Raw genomic sequence first — 20,555 nt, 5'->3', positions numbered from 1 at the left:
CCTTCATATAGACAGCCTTGTATCACACTGCACATAGATGAGCCCCAGATTAATGCACTGTGTCATTTTACCTTTAAAGGCAGAATGTGTGACATTTAACGCGTAAATAGCAGAAATCACGTACTGTACATGCTCTGTGAATGTCTCTCTGAGTCATGAATGTCGACAACGAGTGAGTCCCTCTGGCTTTGTTGTTGTCAAAGCATCATTACGTCATGTTTACATGGATGCGACGGACTTATGTATGAAGCTGTTTTAGCCGAGCACTAGAGAAAAGAAGAAAAACACGGCCTGCTCTCTGCTTATTTGAATGTCACTTAATGTGCAAAAATAAGCTACGAGTTAACCAAAGTGAGCAAACATTAGCCTGCTTACACAACAATGCAAACCGCAGGTTATAACATCGAGAGCAAAGTTGTTTGCGCTTAATGCTTTTTTAATTATGGCGCGTTCTAATTGATAACTCCGGCGCGTGAATGTGACTGGAGAGGGTCTGAGGTGTGACGCTGGAGGAGAGCGGAGGCTTCAGGTGTGGCCAAACAGCGGTTTGCTTTGGTTTAATGCTGGGGCTCAAGCGAGACATCTATTACAAAGTTGCACATTCATCCTTTAAAGTACATGTAGAGCATGCCAACTACAAACTCTGCTATTCCTGTGACACAGCTACTGTTGAAGGTTTAAAATAATATTTGTAGTCTTGCAGTCTAAGGTCTGATTAAATATTACAGTTGAGGCTTGTTCTATAACATTATGTTATCTTCATAATAATACAGATATGATAACACAAATACATATTGCGTAATCTAGCACTTCCAACCACTCACGTTTCAGATGGTCCAATACTTTGATGGTAAACTAAAATGATGAAGCTTGTAAATATATGTTATCTGTTCTCAGGCAGTGAAATAGAAAGTGACGAAGCAGCGAGAACAATTTGGGTTTCAGTGACTTTACCACGGGGAAAACGGGAGAGCAGGAGCTCGGGATAGAACCATCGACTTCTTGGTTGAGAAACGACCGCCTCTACCAACCTACAAATTCAAATTGTTAACTAACTGCATTTAAAAGTGTTAACTTCTATAAGATTTTGGAAATATTATAAAGCAGTAAGAATGTTTTGATGCTTTGGCTCATTTAGAAAAAGGTGTCTTTGTCGACTACATACTTCATATAACTCCCAGCACTGTCTGCAGCACACAGAACACAGCATCTACTGTAGATAGATAAAACTGGTTTTCAAAAAGGTCAAATGTTCCCCAGTGAACCTATTTTGTTGAATGGAAAAAGCAAAGTCTAAAGTTATCTCAATGTGAAGTTGGTGCCTAACTCACAAGAAGAAGTCTATTATTTTAGTGCAAACAGCCGACTGACATGTAAGAAGTTCATTTTACTCTTTTGTATCACTCTCAAGAAATGTCATACTGAAAAAAGAAAAGAAAAGAATAAAATGATGGGAAATCGATCATTCCACTTTCATACAGGTTTGATGAAAAAACTTGCAAATAAATGGTCTCACTTTATTAACTCTGGAACAAATTTAAGAACTGTTATGTGAGTTGGGTGAGAGTACAGCTATACTGTAGCCAAGGGTTAAAACAGCACATGATTAAAAGACTCCTTCTATCGATCGATACATCAATTTTCCTGGCACTTGTCCAGGTATGGGCCACAGTGGGAGAAGCTAAATAATGGTAGCCTTGATTTACTGAGGTTTGGAAAGGACACATAAAAACATTGGTTGGTCAAAGTATTATGTGACCAGAATACTGTAAATCTGATGTAAATGATTAATAAATAAAACATTGGATTGGATAAATGCATCTGTAATTATGCCTTAGAGCAAAGCACATACATTCATTTGACACATAGCTGCCCACAATCACTGCATGCCTGCTTAGGTATGAAATATTTCAAGGCTACTGTTTAGTAATTCTTGCTTCTTGTTCAGTTCGGCAATATATTAGTAACTTCTTTTTCACATGAAAGGAAAACATAACACGCAGCAGGCAGTCAATGAGACCATAGGACTTAAGGTTAAACTGAGCAGACAGAAATAAATTGATATCACAGCTTAGCCTGATGTCTGGATCATCATTCATTGCTACAATTTGAAAATAAGTCCAACAATGCACTGGATTCTACTGACGTCAATCTTTACCTGAGAAGCATGTTGGCACTAAAAATATCTTGCACAAGTAATGTGCTTTTATGTACAAGAAATGTATGGACAATAACAATCGCGTTCATATAATATTATATGTATGTTATTGTTTTGGCATAAGTGCTATGAAAGGGTTGAACTTGGCAAAGACTACTTCATATCTTCTCAACATGGCGCCGGTAGCCAAGTAGCCATGTTTGGAGGCTGTAGTCCTCTAAGCGGGAGGACCTGTGGCTCGTCATTCCCTACTCCCTCTCTCCCTCTGATTTCTTACTCTCTTCAATATCCTATCTAAAAATGTAAGTCTCAAAAAGCCCCATAATATAGCTTTAAAAAAATCACATCTTCTCAACATCTGCACGCCTCAAGGAGTGGAAATTGAACAAAAGGTATCACATTGAATCACGACCTTTGATTGAAGTCGTAGTCTGAAAACGTTTACCAAACTGAACTTAAATCAAGTTTCTATTTCAGGAATAATTTGTTTTTCCTACTACACAAACCTCAGACATGTATGAAGCTGCAATACTATAAACCAGAATCAGCAATTGGTCCCATATCTTCCCTGTTCTTGCATCCTTCAATCGGCTTTCTGTAAAGTCAGAATAAGCGACAAGATCCTGTTACAAGGTACAGCATGAACTCAATCCCAGTTATAATTCTGACCTCCTCATTCTATACTCCGCTTGCTATCATAAATTCTCTGCCTTCTTTCCATACTATGCTCAAGTTGCAAAACAAAGGGTGTTTGCACCTTTGCTCTTTAGCCTTTACCTCCTGGAATCATCTTTTAAAATCTATCAGAGCTGCTGAAGCCTTACACTGCTACAGGACAATAAAGAAAAATCATCTGTACACAAGGTTCTTTGTAACTGTTGATCCCTGTTTTGTGTTTTTGTTTCCTTTTGGTTGTATAATGTCACTACTTTTTATTTTGCTTTTAATCATGTTTATATTGTTATCATGAGGCACTTTGCAACTGATTAAATATTAATAAAGCTTTACTTACTGTCTATTAACTCACTGTATAGCACGATAATGCTTTACATTGTATTCATTTCTTTGGCAAACTCATTCACCACTGTGCTCCTTAGGCTGCTGCTGAGTTACCATCTCTTTATGTCCACAGACTCAAAAGCTGGTCCCTAAGACAACAAACCCAGAAAAAAACTTTTGATGTGGTTTTATTTATTTATATATATATATAATACAAACATAGTGCCTATGCCTATTCTTTACATCAAAAGTTTTTTTCTAGGTTCTATATACATCTATATAAAATGAAAGTTGAACAGTGTGTTGTAGTTCCTCAGAAAAATTGTGGCTGATGTAATTTTTTCCTTTTGGTATATTATGTTAATTGGTACATGGATTCAGTTACTTATTATGTATGACAGTTTTACTTTCCTGTTTGTATTGTTTGTTTGGTGTAACAATATTCATGAAAATGTATTGACCTGGTTGAAGTGTCAACCTCGGGTAATAAAAGAAATTAAGATAATTTGCAAAATAGTAAAAGAACTGCATTTCATCGAGTGCCCACTTGATGCTGGCTGTAAAAGCCCCAGTACTCACATACAGACTCTGTCAGAAGATATCACATTTTTCCAGCAGAAATAAACTCATTTTCAATCTTGTTCAAAAAGGAAGTTTGAAACATCATTTTCATAATGGTAAATTCAGTTGATGCTCAAGGGCACCTCGGCAGTGCTCGGAAAGTGCCCTGGCAACTCTCCAGCTACCAGACCAACCTCCATATCATAGTCCACATCAGGACTTAAACCAGCTACCCTCCCGTCCCCAGCACGAGTCCCTACGGACTGCTCTACTGCCGCCTCAAATACTGTATGTGACTTATCACGACTGGATATGGATAGGCTTTGTGGTATGAATAAAATTAAAGCATTTTAATAAAAGATGAAAACTGAAATGTCACTCTTTCCATTTTTGCCTGAAAGAGAATGTAGAACCTCTATTTCAAATAACTTCAGATTTATGTTTTGGCCTGGATATGTTCTAAATGCATCCTTTTTTCCCCCTGTACCCAGAAAAGCTGCAGTGGCACAGGATGTCTCCTGATGACAATATTACAAGAACATGTCCATTAGCAGTTCAGGTTCAAAAGAAGCTTCTTAAAAATCACAAATTCATCCCAAAAGATGTATTCTGAAGTTGATGAATGATGAAAACCGGCACTATGCAACATGCGACTGTACTGGAATACATTTTCATGCATTGTCTTTTTCTTCCTTCTTCCCTGCCTACATGCTGCCAAGTTGCTTGTGGATAAAACAATACACATAATGATGGGAGTGTTTCCGCCTTCGTAAGAGGAGAAATATAATGGAAACTTTCGTAGCTCTGAGATTGGATTCATTATGAACTGAATACTGTGCTCACCACAAATCTGACAGGCAGCTCTTGAATCTCTTAACCATCAAATGATAAGAAACGTGTTGATACATGGCATTGTATGCATATCACCTTAGTAGTCCTCGTCAACACCAACATGTTATTAAGCTGGTGAGTTTTACTGCAATTTTTGACAGCAGGAAACTGACTCGTTTTGGCTTTTCTTGCCAATCAAATTAGTCCTTGCTTTAAAGTTAGTAAAGTAGAGTAGCTTGAATTCCCCCAATGTTGTATTGCCATGTGTTGCCAGTGTAGTTACTCTAATATTGTTTTTTTCTTTCTGGGGATGTCAAATTTAAGTGTTCAACTATTCAGTTTGTGACTTATGTATGTGAGTCAAATGTTGGGGCTACAATTGTTTGCTCATTAAGAGAATATAGCAATAGCTTAATGTAATACTTAAATATTATTTTGGAGGGATAAGAATTTGTGTTTTCTGAAGTGGAAAATCGAGTTGCATGATAATGCTTTAAGTTGAGTAGCCTTATCGACAAATCGAAAGAAGTATTTTCTGCCAGGGGTTAAATAAGCCTTACATCCATAATTCTAATGAATAAACTGGAAACACCAGCACAAATGTGCAGGTGCTTCAGAAACACTTATTTGCTTATTTATTTTCAGTGTATGGGACCATTCGGTTGACATGTTTTTTGAAATATTTGGGGGATAAATCGTGTAATAGACACACGGTAGAAAGTGGGTATCCTTGGACAAATATACCACAATAAACTGCAATTGCAGCCACAACCATAACAAACATTTACACCAATTTCTCTCTCTCTTTCTTTTCCCCATTGTCACATTTTTCCCATGCATGCAAGAAAACGGTGGCAACAAGTCTCAGTTAGCAAGATTGCAAACTCTACATGGTGAAAACAGAGAGGATACTACAAAGAGCTACACAGCTGAACACAAACTTCACATTGTGAACATTGTTTCACACCTTTGAAAATGTCACACAATAAGACAGTTAAACCTTAAATATCTCTGAGAGACCTCAAAAACTTGTAGAATGGAGCAACTTATATTCCGGATGTTCTTTGTAAATTAGCGTAAGTTTCATGGCAGCTGTGGTTTAACAAGCATTATACTAGACACACAATAGTGTCTCCTTTAACAGCTCCAATGAACACATTTCCTAGCACAGACTGCACCTACGAAAAAAACACACTGCTATACATTTTTGATTGTGAGTGCTCAACTGGTACTGACAAGTCAGAAGACAACCTCCATAAGGGAATAGATGATAAGACTCATCCGCCTGAGGGCAGCATGCCGACGATGATGCCGTCAAAGATTTACCTTGGATAGACCCCAACGCTTGCCCACAAAGTGAGACCTATGGGAATATGTTGTATGAGTACATGACACAATTAAACACCCACACATACACACACTAAGACATCACTTCGTAGTGACATCACCGTGAGTACCCTGCCATACGCATTCCCATCTGTCAGTGCAAGCGAACAAGCTCCCTAATGGCCAAAGGGTGTCCAGATGTTGGATCCAGATGTCCAGGATCATAGATCCTTGTAACATCAACCAAAAACATTGAATAGATGCAATACTGAATTAATCTGTTTGACCACATTAATCGATTGGACATGAATTCAGCTGATTGGTCATGCCAACATACAGTACATACGTGTAATATTTGAAAGGATATGATGCTCCAACAGATGCCCAGCTTGCTATTGATCTGGAAGCCTTGGGCATGTTGGCGCTCCTCCTCCAGCTGTTTAGGGTTTGTGAAGCGTGCCGTCTCCTGGTCCGGCTGTGGCAAACTCTCAAAGTCAAACTTGTCCACCTGGATGGCCATCCTGCAACAAGAGATGGAATATGCACTGTGAAAGTTCTTGCTTGTGGATTGTGGATTGTTTTTGTTGCCTATGCATACAGCTACGGATATTGTTTGATTATACACATTCATGTTTAAAATTCTGCTATCTTGTCAGCCCAATGAGTGCACAATATATTGACCAGCTGATTTTAGGCACATTAAGAAAGCTTTCCACATAGTGGAGGGACCAAAAAAAGAACAAAAAACAAGACTTAGACAAGTAACAATGGATGTGAGGCTGATGGAGAGGCAGAGCTTTGAGAGTTTGTAAGGCTGAGAACAGATGGCGTTTGAGGAGCTTTTTGAATGTGTCCAAAGATGGGGCACTGTGGATGTCTAAAGGGAGGGTGCTTATGAGGGTGAGGGCTGTGACTCTGAAGGCCCCGTCTCCAAGGTCTATATACTCTATATATAGAATATTTTCATTGAAAATCTTGTTGACATTTTTGCGTGATGGCAACAAACGTGGCCTCCATATTGTGGTTTGTCATGGCGTACATTATTTATGTGCTCTGAACAAACACCCAGAGGTCCAAGCCTCACACTCTCCACTGTGGATCTGTAATTTATTAACACCAGCCGAGGTCTGCTTTGCCTGAGGTCATGTCAAGTGTCACATCCAGGATTCACAGTTTTGGTTGAACAAACCAAAATGAGAGCAACAAGCTTTAATTAAAAAGAACCTGAAGTTGACCTCGAATTAACTAAAGTGTATTCAAGCACCAAGCGAAAAAAAAATATATATATATATATATATATCAACTGGATACATTCTTTATCCTACTTCACAAATCCGTTTCAGAGCTGAAACTGGGGGGTTCAGTACAAAGAGAGTGGATGAAGATGTCCTGAGGGGAAATAGGAGCTAGGAGAAGAGGAATACTGCATGAGGCGAACAGCTGTCAAAGACCCATGCATGAATCAGTGTGTGACGCAACCAACAACCCAACAACTGCCCTGTCTCCAAAGGCAGAAAAAAACAAACAAACAAAAAACTGGATATATACAACAGTAGCATTCATTTGTTTGTCCAACAGTAAGCTAGCTGCATGATTAAAATTATCATATTATTAACAAACGTGAAGCTATTTTTGCATTCAGGGTGATTACTGTATTTAGCCGCTAGAGAAGTTATACACGAAGAAAAAATGCCTATGTCCTGATGAAGAGGCTGTTGTGGTGACAAACGCAGCCATGCCATACATTTCTGGTTAATGGGACTACGACAATCAAAATTATCCTTGGAGGGAGTTTTGAGGAACATTAGCTAACGAGTCCATGAAGTGTTTGCAAAGGTAACAGAAAAGGTAAAAGTATATTCTTTTCTCTGGTAGACTTAGGTACAAATCTGACTTCTCAGCCTCACTCGTGTCGTGCTATCACAGCATCACGCCAACTTCTTCAGCCAAGTCTTTTTATAGAGTGGAAACAGTACAATGTGTGAGACTAATGTGTTTTAGGTGATAACTCAAAAAAAAAAGCAGCTGTGCACAGTGAAGGACACTGAACAGAAGTAATATAAAGAAGAAAAACAATGTTTTGCTGTTGTAATGATGAGTAATAGTGTTTAACCAGCAAGAGAGAAATAAACTAAGTGTGACCCCGAGTCTTTTTGTCATATCCTTAGAAATCCCATCATTCCTTGTTTATATTTCAGCCTGAGTAGTTTTGTCTCTGTGAGATCCCCTTTATGCACATGTTGATGACACTTGGTCCATTGCCCTAGAATAATTCATCTTAACTAACTAGATGTGTTATTTATTTGGGGCTGCAGAAGCTTGTGAGCTGGGAGCCAACTTTGACATTTTTCCATAACTGCACGTCAAAACGTCCTCTCAGACCTTTATGTGTGTGTTACATGTCTCTTAATCACTGAGTAGGAAACCATCCCCTTCAGAAAATAATAAAAAAATCTATCCAACAAACATACAAATATTCCACCTGAAACAGTTTATAAAAGTAAATGGAGGGCAGATGTGGCTTTGTGATTGAGTTGTCTCTCAAACAAAAGGGGTTTGATCCCCAGCTCCTGTAGCCACATGTCAAAGTGTTCTTGGGCAACGCACTGAATTCCTCCTGAGTGGCATTACCAGTGGTGTGTTAAAGGGTGTGAATTGGTAAATATGGCCTATAGTGTAAAGGCAACTTTGAGTTGTCTAGAAGACTAGAAAAGTCTGTGTGCATTTACCATGTTGAAAAGACAAACATTAAACACACATTAATCAGGGCCAGTGGTGGCTGGTATGAAAAAAGAATCAACATTTGTTCTAATAATAACAATAATCCTGAGGAACTCTGTCTATACTTTTCCTCTTAGACATTTTGGATGGCAAATTAATTCTTCCAGGAGCTGGGCTTGCTCAAGATGATGAGGGGCTCATATGGGTTTCTGTGAGATGTTTTCAAAAAAGTAGAGACTAATCCTGAGTGGTATCAAAAAATGTCAGAAGATAATTGTTCTGTTATGAGTACCTCGTACACCGCATGGTACAACACAAATGAAAAATTGAATTGATATGTATTTCTTTTGCTCTGCACTTGTTGATGAAAAGATGTTGAATAAAAACACATCTACTTTAACTGTGTGATGAAAGTTAAAGTTTAGAGTTAGAGTATCACTCTTTTTAATCAGTCCCTGTTTCGTAACACTGATATATCTCAACATGATAGGCATCTCGCTGATATGTCTGTCAGCGAGATGTCGATATCTTGTAAAAAATATAATAATAATGCAATTCAAATTCAAAGGACTTATATGCCGTGCAATTTTCATTCTGTTTGAATAAAACACAGTGGATCCATGTATTGATCAGTAGTTCATCTCTGGGTTCAAGTTCAGAAGCCATGTCAGCGCCCTTTGGAGTTATTTTCTGATGCACTGAGAGGAGAACAGGAAGACTGACTAAACTGGGCTCTGCTTTGCTATGTTTCCTAATCTGCCATCAAGATTGAGCATTCAAATCATGTATTAAACATATGAAGAGGGAATATCTGAACAACAACAATTTGGACCTAGCAGATCAGAAATGATCTTCAAATAATAGTTGACTGGGGAAGAAAGCCTAATTAAAATCCATGTTTGGTCGGTATGTTACTTTGGATTTCACATTAGCAAGCTCCTGACTGTCTTAAAAGGTGATCTGTTGCCTCATCTGTCTGCCACATTGACTTAAAATAATTAATGAAATGACACTGCAAAAGAAAAATGTCTTGATGAGTCCAGAGACACAAAAACATCAAAGTAAGGTGGAGAGAAAAAAAGGCAATGCAATCATCCTTTCACAGCTATTACAACAAGGCAGAGCCCAAATTAAATAACAAATTAAGACTTCAAAACAAAGACACAAGGAAAGCTCCGGCTCCTGCTCCTGCTGCGACACACTCAAAAGCATCTGCCTTTGAACATTAGTGGCACGAGGCTTATGTCACTGACTGAAGTCTGGTCTTCAGATGGGCGCTGCCTTTCATTCAGTCATCTTCAAACGCACACATTACACACTAAGTCTAAAAATACCGGGTTGTAACAATGTAAATGGGTCCTAAATGAGAAGGCACTGCCTCCCAAAGCCTGAGTCTGGTCTCCTTTAGACAGGTAATCACTAAGAACCAGATGGCCACATTAACACTGACAAGACAAATGGGAACCAATATGGACTGTTGGTCCATGGACTATGGTCAGTTTCCAAGGAGTGAAAGCACACATTGCAATTTGAAGAGCAACTACTGTTACATTGTATTTAATATTTTCTTAGAATCATTGTAAAAATACAGCTTTTAATCAGACATTCAATTTAGTCTAAACAGGAAGTAGTGCATTCATTATCGAGAAACTAAAAAAAATGTTGTATATCAGTATACATTAATAATAAGTGGCCAAGTGTGCTTTTTATTTTATTCTTTAAAGTTATCTTTGTAATGGAATGTTTAATATTGTCACTGTGTGGCATATGTACGTTTTCTACATGTAGCAATTGACAATGGTATAACAGTATCAACCATGTGTTTGTATTCTGGCTAAATGTCACGGTTTGGTCCATGCATCCATTCAACAAATCCGTCTGAGTGGAAACAAAAGGTAGTCGCGCATGACAGTATCCACTCCTCAATCCAGAAGGTGTTACTACAGTATGTGCTAATTTCGTTTCAAGAACAAACCATGAAGATGAAATAGATGCAACAACACATAAATAGAAGAAGAATGCTGTAGCAAGGTGAGACAAAGAAGACCTGCCTGCTTCTTTATATGAGTCGTGTGAGGAATTTTTGGGTTTGCGTTGCAAAATGTCGAAACATGCTAATGAATACTAGACAGCATCATCGAGATGTCACATTTACCAAGGCGAAAGAAATTGGAGTAAAAAAAAAACCTATCCCCGAGTATACATGCATATGCAGCAGTCAAGTGTGTAATTAAAGTGCTCAAGCCTTGTTACCAAGTCACATGCTGTTTTCACATTGGCCAGTCGGTGCTTCCTGCCCTTTACTTAAAGGCAGATGCAGTAATTGAACATGAATAACCTTTGCACGTTCTGTTATACTAACAAAAGAAAGAGGCTCACTTACTTACAGCTATCTAACAGTGATCGGACACGTCATCAACACAGTGTGAACCAATATAACCTGATATAGGGTTGTAACTGTATAACCCTATCACAACTTTATATTAACGTTTCAAAATGAATTGGTGAAACAGAATTAAGCATAGCATAATAAAAAAAAATATAATAATAAAAATAGATTGTCAAGGCAAGCTAATTATTCAAAGTGGTGATTCCCTTGTAATAAGTGGATTACGTTGACATATACTGACATTTTAAATACTGGTTTGACTCGACATAAACTTTAACAAAAACAAAAGTAGTATGTGAGCAGTGTCTCCCCGAGATAGTTGGCCACCTTTAGCAATACAGGAACTTCAATGTATACAATTTTAAAACAGCAGGAGGATAGCACGACCTATTACTGCACCAGTAAAGCCTGGTCAATAAAGAAGATGCAACTCCATAGAACAGTTATGGTTAGTGTAGCAAAGACAACATCAAACCTCTGAGCAACCCCAATAGACCTCTTTTATTAAGGCAGGAGAGCTTTAACAGACCCAAGCTCTCCACCATCTTCTTTTTCTATTGATTTTATTGTGGACTCTTTCAAGGATAGGTCATATTTGGAGACTAATCTGGTCGATTACAAGGCTTTTAATAACAAACTGTTTGCTGAGCTTAAGCCACAGTGGAGCATCTCAAGCCCTGATTCCAAATAGTACGGCCTCCCCTCAAGCCCCTCACTGATAACAGCCTGCATGACATTAATTTCAGTGGCTGAGAAAGGCCACATGGGTAGATGTGAGATTGAACGGATTGATGGACTGTTCTGACACAAATTTCCATCTGTTCAGCGGGATAAGCTTGGAATCAGTTAGCGCACAGAAAACCATAAAAGACTTTCATGGATGAAAACTAGATCGGCAGTAAAAAAAACAAAAGTAATTCTATTCGTGTCGATGCATGCAGAGCAAAAAAAAAAGCGGTTTCTTTTCTTACAAGTATTTGTCAGTGGACAGGGCTTTTTCTGGGCATGTAGGCGTTAAGTCAGGTGTAGACTGTTTATTTTGTTTTGTAGCCGGGATCCATTTGGTATTTTGATGATTCACAATAAGCTTGACTCTATGTTGTGCGAGTAGCAACAAAGCAGAGGTTTGTTTGCCCTGAGCAGGTTGAAAGCACAAAGCATCAGGCAGAGTGTTATTCTGCGCTATTTTCTGCTGTACATATTTGAACAGATCATACCTCAGTTCTTTTTGCCCGGTGAATAATGTGTTGAGAAAGTTTGGTGGAAAACTCTCAAGTTTTAAGTTGAAACTCTCTGATGACCTGATGCTCGAGCTGGAATGGACTATGAGTATAAAAAAGGAATGTGACATGATAAAGAGTGTGACTGACTTTAAACATTTTGTCTCTCGCTTTGAGAAAAGTAAAAAAACTTTAACTAACAGCTTTGGCTCAGCTGGTAGAGTGGTTTGTCTCGTAACTGTTAGGTTAAGTAAGGTGGTTGCAGGATCCCCAACTCCTGCAACCACATGTCCAATGTGTAATTGGGCAAGAAACGTAACAATCCCGATGCTTCGTCCATTGTGCACAAATGAAATTGCCATCAGTATGTGGTTGTCTATGAATTTGTAGGTGCTTTGTGTACTCAGAAAAAGCAACATATACAAGCTTAAGTCCAATTACCATTTACTTACCTTGACGATGTGTTATGAGTTGCTTCAAAGCTATGTGTATAATGTATTACAATGCATACATTAAAATATTTAATTAATTAATTAATTTCATCTTACCACAAATATTTCCAACACTTTTCTAAGCTAGAGAAATTTGAATATTATAGTTGTAATGGGACGAGTCGAGGAAGCCACCATGACAGCCACAAAATGTCAAGGTGTTGGTGTTGCCAAGGTAACACCAGATGTTACTTGACAGGCCGCTGCATACAGAAGCGGGAGCTGCTAATAAAAGTTACCGGACTGTTATTTTGTTATTATTTTGATTGAAAGCCCTCTGACGGCCAATGTTAGATACTGTGCGTTTAACAACTCTTGCTTTAGTTCCATAAAAGGGCTACCATAGGGATTACAAAAATAATATGATACATTGAATACAATGATTTTCTTTCTGACAGGACCAGTATAAATGTTCTGAGTCGTCCAATTCAATTCTGCAAGACTTATTCAGTTCTCAGAACTGAAGCCTTTAGCACAAACATCTTCAAAAAATTCCACCAAGTCCAGTTGCCTTTTGGATTACACTTTGAATGACACTATAAACATATCATCTTGTCAGTGAACAGTTTCCAGATATTACATGACCATTTACCTATAAATTACAAGCTGGGTGTAGTTAGGTTACTAAAACAATAGTGCATAGTATTTGCTTTCATGGATTAATAACATAAAACAAGGACATTTCTCAAAGGTTTCTCAGAGCAGAGATCGGGACTCCTTTCGTATAGCTGCCAGTGAAGTGGCTCATTGTTGTGATAAACACCTCTGTGATTCTTCCACTCAAATCACTGAACTGTTTCACACTAAAGCTCTTCCCTAAAGACGACTCCTGTCTTAAGTGAATTCAACAGAAACAAATCGATAATGTGATTTATGAAATGATGTGGACGTCTATACCATGCCCAGTCAACCAAAGGTTAGTTCTTTCATTCAGCACTCACCACCTTCAGTATGTTGGGGACATTGCTCGCACATCAGCACCACAAATGCTTTGCAGAGAAACTAGTGAAATCTGTTATTTTCTGATTTTTCACGTTTTAAAGCACAGCCAAAAAAATGCTTTAGCATTTAATTGATCTCGTTCCAAATGAAAGTTGCTGTTAATTGTGCATTATTTTGACCCACAATGTGTTACTTATTGACTCACAACAAAAGAGTAGAAAATACAGTTTACATTCTACCAAGTGGCAACCTATGGTGTTGAATATGAAGCTAACACACGAGTGCAAATAAATTGCAGGGCCTTGATTGTCCACTTGAGGCTAACTGCAAAACCAATGAATTCCAATAAGATCCCATATTAAAAAGGCGATTATCAGAGCAGAAATAACTATGTTTACAGCCTGATTTAAAAACAATTTGGTTTCAATAGCTAATTTCTTGATTGGTACACATTGAATGGGGATTATGTTTTTCATAGCTTATCCATTTTGATCTTATTGAGCCTTAGAGTTATGCATACATTTGCCTAATTAAGGGCATGGATGAGTTTGGATGAGCATGCTGCAGCTGTTGCAGGGAGACTTAAGGCCCACATCAGCTCTACCACTTTGCCTGCTTGTAGCTAGATGTAATGTAGGCTGAGACGACCTTTCCAATATGTCAAATACTAACATGGGCTTCATCTCGCCTCTTAAGAAACCAATGGGTGGAGTCACTGTCAATGATTACTGACTGGGACAGCAAAACAAACAACACTTGGAGACGGCAATGTGAACTTTAATTTGTATGATTTGATGGATTTGAACCAATGTCCTTTATATAAGAGAAAGCTGCTCAAAATAGAAAGGAAGTGGTTCAACATTTTCTGTAGATCTTGCACTTATTGTTTTTGAACCAGTCAGTGTGATTTAGCAGCCATGGAAAATATTTCATAAAAGCAGCATGGACACAAAGATAGCAATGATAAATCCAAGATACAGGTGTAATTTTTTTTTATGGGCAGAGAGCCCCAGTAATGTTTTCCCAAAGTACAGCTGTTGCAATATTTTGTCACAAAAAAAAAAAAAAAACAGCTCCTAAAGCAAACCATAGTCATACCAGTAAATATCATCCTGTTCACCGGCTGAGACCTTTGACACCATGCTGCTAATTATCACCATCCTGCAGATAGCTGTGGCAGTGAAGCATTTATTAACGGCAGCACTAACATCAGCTTAGGACGAGCCGGTCACAGAGAAATGACCCCTTCCTAATTAAATGCCGTGCTGCCTCAGACCCAAAGAACATGATAATCACATTAAAGCATAAGGGATGGCTTTTATCTGACAACTGCAAAGCCATGAATCATTTCAAACACGAGGTCCATAAACTCCTACGTGTACACAAAATAACAATTCTGACACCTCAGTGCTGTGCACATGCTTGCTCCAACAAGTCTTGGGGGTGTTCTGCAACCACAGCTATGCTGCAGTTGAGCGTTTAAGTATTAAAGATATATTTATCTTGTTTATCTTCAACATGTGCATTTTTTCACTTGTGTGTAACTGTGTGCATGCTGTGAGCAGTATGGACAATGCTCTAAACAGCAAAACAGAACAGCAACTCTTTCCAAAGCATCGTTTTATCAGAGCCTTTTTGCATCTTTTTTTTTCATAGCTAGTGATTGTGTTATGTCACAGGGGAAGAGCAGAGAAGGTACTGTGTGTGTGTGTGTGTGTATGTGAATGTTTTCACAGAGAGGGTTATTTTTACCTCACGTGCAAGAGCTTAAGGGCGTAGATCCATAGAGGCCCGTGCAGAGGCAGGCGAGAGCAACAGTCTATTTTTAGACTGCGGCTGACTCTGTGTAACCCTTTGTATGCAGTGGCTGCAGAGGCAGAGGCGCTTCATCCATCCGCTTATCGCTCAATTTGAGTAACCGGGATTAAAAAAAGGATCTTTTATGCCAATTACTGTTTACAGATAGGTAATGAAGAATGCTTCTCTTCAAACGATCTTATAATGTGCTGGCTGTCATTCAAATGAAAGCTTTCAAGGATCTTTGCAAGCCGAGTGAGCTATTTTTATCTCTGCTGCTGCAATCCGGAGTCTTTTTGGGGGCATGTTGCCATTATTAGCTCAGTGAAGAGAGCTAGAGAATGTAAAGATAGAAGGGAATGACATGCAAGAAAAGTCCCAAAGATGTGACAAAGCTGGTAAATAATACCTGTGTAAGTGAATGGGATAATCCAATGATAGCACAGGGCTTAACATTACGGTAAGATCGGTAAAGTTGCAGGCGACTGGAGAAGGAATGGGCTGAGAGACAGATAAATCTGCCATTCCTTTCCCTATGAATAAATTGAAATGGCCGAGATAGGGTACATTTCCAGAATACCAACAATATTAAAAACATGATCGTGTCAAAGAGGGCTGATGCACGATGGGGGAAGTGCCTGACAACACATTAGTGTACAAAAGGACTGAGAGATGAGATTAGAGAAAGATCTTGATGTTCTAGCAACATAACTAACCCTTTCAAAGACAGCCTGCAGGGCTAAAACGCCCCCTAGGGAACATATCATTTCAAGAAACTTTAAGGAGGGGGGAAAAAAAAGAAAAAGAAACTCCTGTAGATGCTGTGAAAAAAATAAAAAATAAAAAATAAAAATATGAACCTGACTCCCAGGAAGAGGTCGAGCAGCAGCAGATGTACATCTCAGCAGTTGGCTGTCATCTTTGTTGATAACCCTATGCCTTTTCTGTCCTCCTATCTCCAGCAGATACTGTTTTTGATATACTGCATGATACTGTTTGCATAATGAGCATGAACACTATTTCTGAGAAACTTCGGAAAAGGTTGTTTTGAAGTGCAATGTTTAGGAAAGACAAAAGGTAATATCCACAGAAGGCTGGGGCTGCTGAAGATGGGATAACTGACTGCATGCATTATGTGCTCTGCTGCCATAAAAGTCGCGCGAGAAGGGGAAAGGTGGTCACCATGGAAACAAGCTTTGTTTGAAAAGCTCATGCAATGAGGTCTGACTGCCCCTGTGTGCAACGATGTGGAAAAGGTAAAATGAATGGCGAATGGAGAGGGGGCATGGCTCAAAATGAGAAAATGCTGCTGTGAGCACTTACTGAGCTGGCTCTGCAGCGGCAATCGTGGAAGCGACTGGGGGTTTGATGTTGTGATGAGATGAGATGTAAACCCCCAAGAGGCCAGTTTATATCTCCTGAGAGCCACAACAGTGGTGTCTATGCAGAAAGAGGATTGGAATCAGAACAACTTTCTGCTGGCAAAGAAATAGATGGAGAGGAAAAGAACAAGAGCATCCCTAAGACTGAATATTGTGTTCAGTTGTATGGTAAACAATGTGCTTTAAACGCACAGTATGTACTTTAAATCTCGCCGGTAGGGGGCTCTCAATCAAAATAATGACAGAAGATGACATTAAGACTGGCAGGGAATCATGAGATCTATTCTCTCTGCTAATTCTCGCCACCCCTGATGAAAACTAATTCCAAATTCGCCTAAGCTAAATCGAGCGGGTGAAACAGACCGGTGGAAGAGAATATGTTTACGGACGAGTTAATGTGCCTGAGTATAATTTAAATGATGTTCAGCACATGCAGCAGCAGTACGGCAGCTTTCAGTAGCAGCTCCCGCTTCTTTATGCAGCAGTCTTCAACGTTACATCTGTTGTTTCCACGGCAACGATAATCATGTCAGGTCTGTGGAAGCCACCGTGACAAGACACGTCCTGTTACAACGATAATATTACCTGTTTATCTGGCTTTAATAACTGTTGGAAATATCTGAGGTAAAGTAGGTAGTCAACAACGAAAAGAATATATAACATAAGTTAAGTACTTTTTTTTTTTATTTAGATTTTTCTTTACATTTATTTAAAAAAAAATATGCATATATGTTTACATCATTTTAAAATGATAATGCATTAGTATACAGTTGTATAAGAGCATAACACTACAGGAGGAGAGGAGGGAGATTACATACTGAAGGCTATGTATTATTTTTGTATTTTGAGATTAAGATAAATTGCCAAAAAAAAACACATTCAATGCTTTTTTTCTTTTGATTGAAAGTTGACTGAAATTCCATCACAGTAATAACACTGACTCTTGACAATTAAACATTAATCCTCAAGATGTCTCTTCTATTACTTTTCTAAAATGCAAACTGAAATAAAGAGGTGGCCGCAATTCTGTTCAGTAGTCTATTCAAATATTAATTAGACAACTTCATCAAACAGCTATGCAGATCTCCAACACCAGCGATTTGATGCTTTTTGGGGATCTTAATTTCAATAAAAGTTAGATTACAAAGATTTCATATATATATTTAAAAAAAAAGTAATTACTACATCTTTTCCCCAAAAAAGTTCTGAAAATGTTTCCAAGAACACCTGAAGTAAACCAATTTTTCTTGAACTTTAACATCAGCAGCAAAGAGGTGAACATTGTGAATAGAGCAAAAGGAGGATCACTATGCAACTCTTAAACAAGCGCCTGATGAAGAAGCTGATGATGAGCTGAAAGGGCTCATATCACGAGATGCAGATCGAGGACGTCCTCCCACTGGTTGTATTTATTCAGATGACAGCTAGAGACAAAAGCCTCGGGGCCTCTGCTCTTCAATGCTGATAATTAGATACTGTTCAAACGCTTTAATCAAACCCATCTGTACGACAAAATCACCAAATAAAGGACTTGACTGTCAAACCCACGTAATTACAACGCTTAAGAGCTGGCTTTATGGAAATGACTCTAAACTGACATCTTGGACAATATTTCCTATTATCCATTTGTATTAAAAAACGGACACTTTAATTTGTCAAATCTGGTAATAATTTGCTCATTAGATTAAGGTCCAGTGGCAGAAAGGTCAGGGCACTCTGACAGTACACTGGAGTGCTCGTTTTTTCCTAAAACCAGGGAATATAAAGTGAGTGAGCAGAGCACTGCGGATTCACATGCTGTGTATGCAGAGCAGTGACCATTAGAGCCTGCTCATTTTCTCTGCTCAAGGTGGTAAAGAAAACGGCCTCAGAGAAAAAGGTCATTCTGCAAGAACCAGACTCCATGTGCCCACTGCGGCGCAACGATGGAAAACACATTTGCATCACAATTGAACTTCAGAGGTTATAATTCCGTTGGAGAAATCTTCTAATGGCCTGTTTTAAGACATCACTGTGAGGTGTTTTCTTGGGAATGTGGATTATAAATTAATGGTTCACTACAATAACTGGGTTAATACTAGATTCTGATTGGTTTCAAGATGTCAATTAATCCCTAACATCTGACATCAAGAATTTTGTGAAGTTTTGTCTTTTTACTCTTTTAAGTTAAGTTTGTTGTTGCCAAATCATTTTTATGATCAGTTCTATTCAGTGTTTTGCATCAACATTACTTGGGATGGTAGGGGTGTAAATCTATAAATATGTCACAGTTTACTTCCATGTCCATTCTCTGGACTGAAAACTGGTTTTTGATTCAAACTGATTCCCCATTTTGCCACACTCCCTTTTTGTTTCAAAGCAGCACTTTTTTACAGGATCTACTCCAGTCTGCTGTTCCACTTCATTGAGGACAACGTCGAGGGAAAGGATGGGATAGAGCTTTATTGTCATTGTAACAGGTACAGGTACAAGTACAACGTAATTTGACTGTGCTGGGAGTACGCTGGTAAGCTGTGACTGTGCACATCAACATGAGTTCCTTCCCAAATATCTTGAGCATCCACCTTCCTTGAGAGCCAGGGTGAAGGTCTTTGGTCCTTGTTATTTTTACTGTATGTTCAGAATTGGCAGCAATTCAGTAAAATGATATTGTGTGTGTGTGTGTGTGTGTGTGTGTGTGTGTGTGTGTGTGTGTGTGTGTGTGTGTGTGTGTGTGTGTGTGTGTGTGTGTGTGTGTGTGTGTGTGTGTGTGTGTGTGTGTGTGTGTGTGTGTGTGTGTGTGTGTGTGTGTGTGTGTCGGTCAGCAAGCTACCTCCGACCCCGGTGACTGTAGATTCCAAAATGGGTCCTAAGGCTTGCCGTTAACAAAGTCGAAACAGGCTGAACATCTTATTGCTCCATAGACAGTATATGTTAGTATGTCAGACACAGCGACAAATTACTGACACTGGGAGCTAGCTAATGTTAGCAGCGCGACTGACGAGCCAGGACTGACACATCTCCTTCTACATCGGCATACCAATGTGACCTGAAGAAAAATGCCAGGAACTGAAGATCTTGTATAAAAAGTACAAAAAATGCCAGTCGGAAAATTTGGGTGAAAAAAAAGAAGAAGATTTTTTTGCTAATTTTTTAATCAATTTGAATTCTTAAGACTTAAAAATTGTGAGTCTGCCTCGATTATTTTTTCCCCACTAATTAATGGGATGGTAATATGTTCTTTATTGGAAAAATTCTCAGTTCTGGAAGGCAAGGCTTGATAAGCTTGATTTACCAAACAAGCAGGATAATGTGTCTATTATTGGGAATTTAATCAGTCTTAATGCATCCACATAGTCCAAAGAAACCCAGATATTTAGCACTTTTTGGGGCATTACTTGTGAATAGATTTTTATTATAATGAGCACTAGTATAAGAACTAAACACTGCTGTCATGGAAAAAAGTCTGGAAATTGAACAAATGTACGTCTATTTATTTCACGAAAGTAGACAGATATAATTATAAGTGTAAATTCTTTCACTGTGAATCATAATTAAACTAACCACAGAAAAGACATCTTCACGCATCCTCAACATGTCCCCCTTCCCTCTGTTCTGCTCTGTTAAAAGCAAACATGAAAAGAAAAAAGAAAAGTATGAGCTTCACAGCGTTTTTTTTTTTTTTTTGGGAACCTTGTCGGGCTCAAAGACATCAAAGCGTCAATTCACACAAAGAGGTGCATCACTTCTTCTTCTTTC

General features: G+C 38.6%; 1 protein-coding gene across 2 annotated transcripts in view; it reads right to left on the bottom strand.

Annotated features, from left to right (window-relative positions):
- trappc9 (trafficking protein particle complex subunit 9) overlaps positions 1-20,555 on the bottom strand; it is a 211,951-nt gene that overhangs the window by 64,456 nt on the left and 126,940 nt on the right. For both annotated transcript variants that reach the window (XM_079368513.1, XM_079368514.1), the window contains one exon: positions 6,244-6,396. In XM_079368513.1, the coding sequence (XP_079224639.1) occupies positions 6,244-6,396 (153 nt within the window). The remainder of the gene's footprint in view (positions 1-6,243; positions 6,397-20,555) is intronic.

The sequence above is a fragment of the Symphodus melops genome (genome assembly GCF_947650265.1).
Source record: "Symphodus melops genome assembly, chromosome: 18".
Taxonomy (NCBI): Eukaryota; Metazoa; Chordata; class Actinopteri; order Labriformes; family Labridae; genus Symphodus; species Symphodus melops.
Note: the sequence above shows the minus strand (reverse complement) of the source record. Positions and strands in the feature narration are given on the sequence as shown.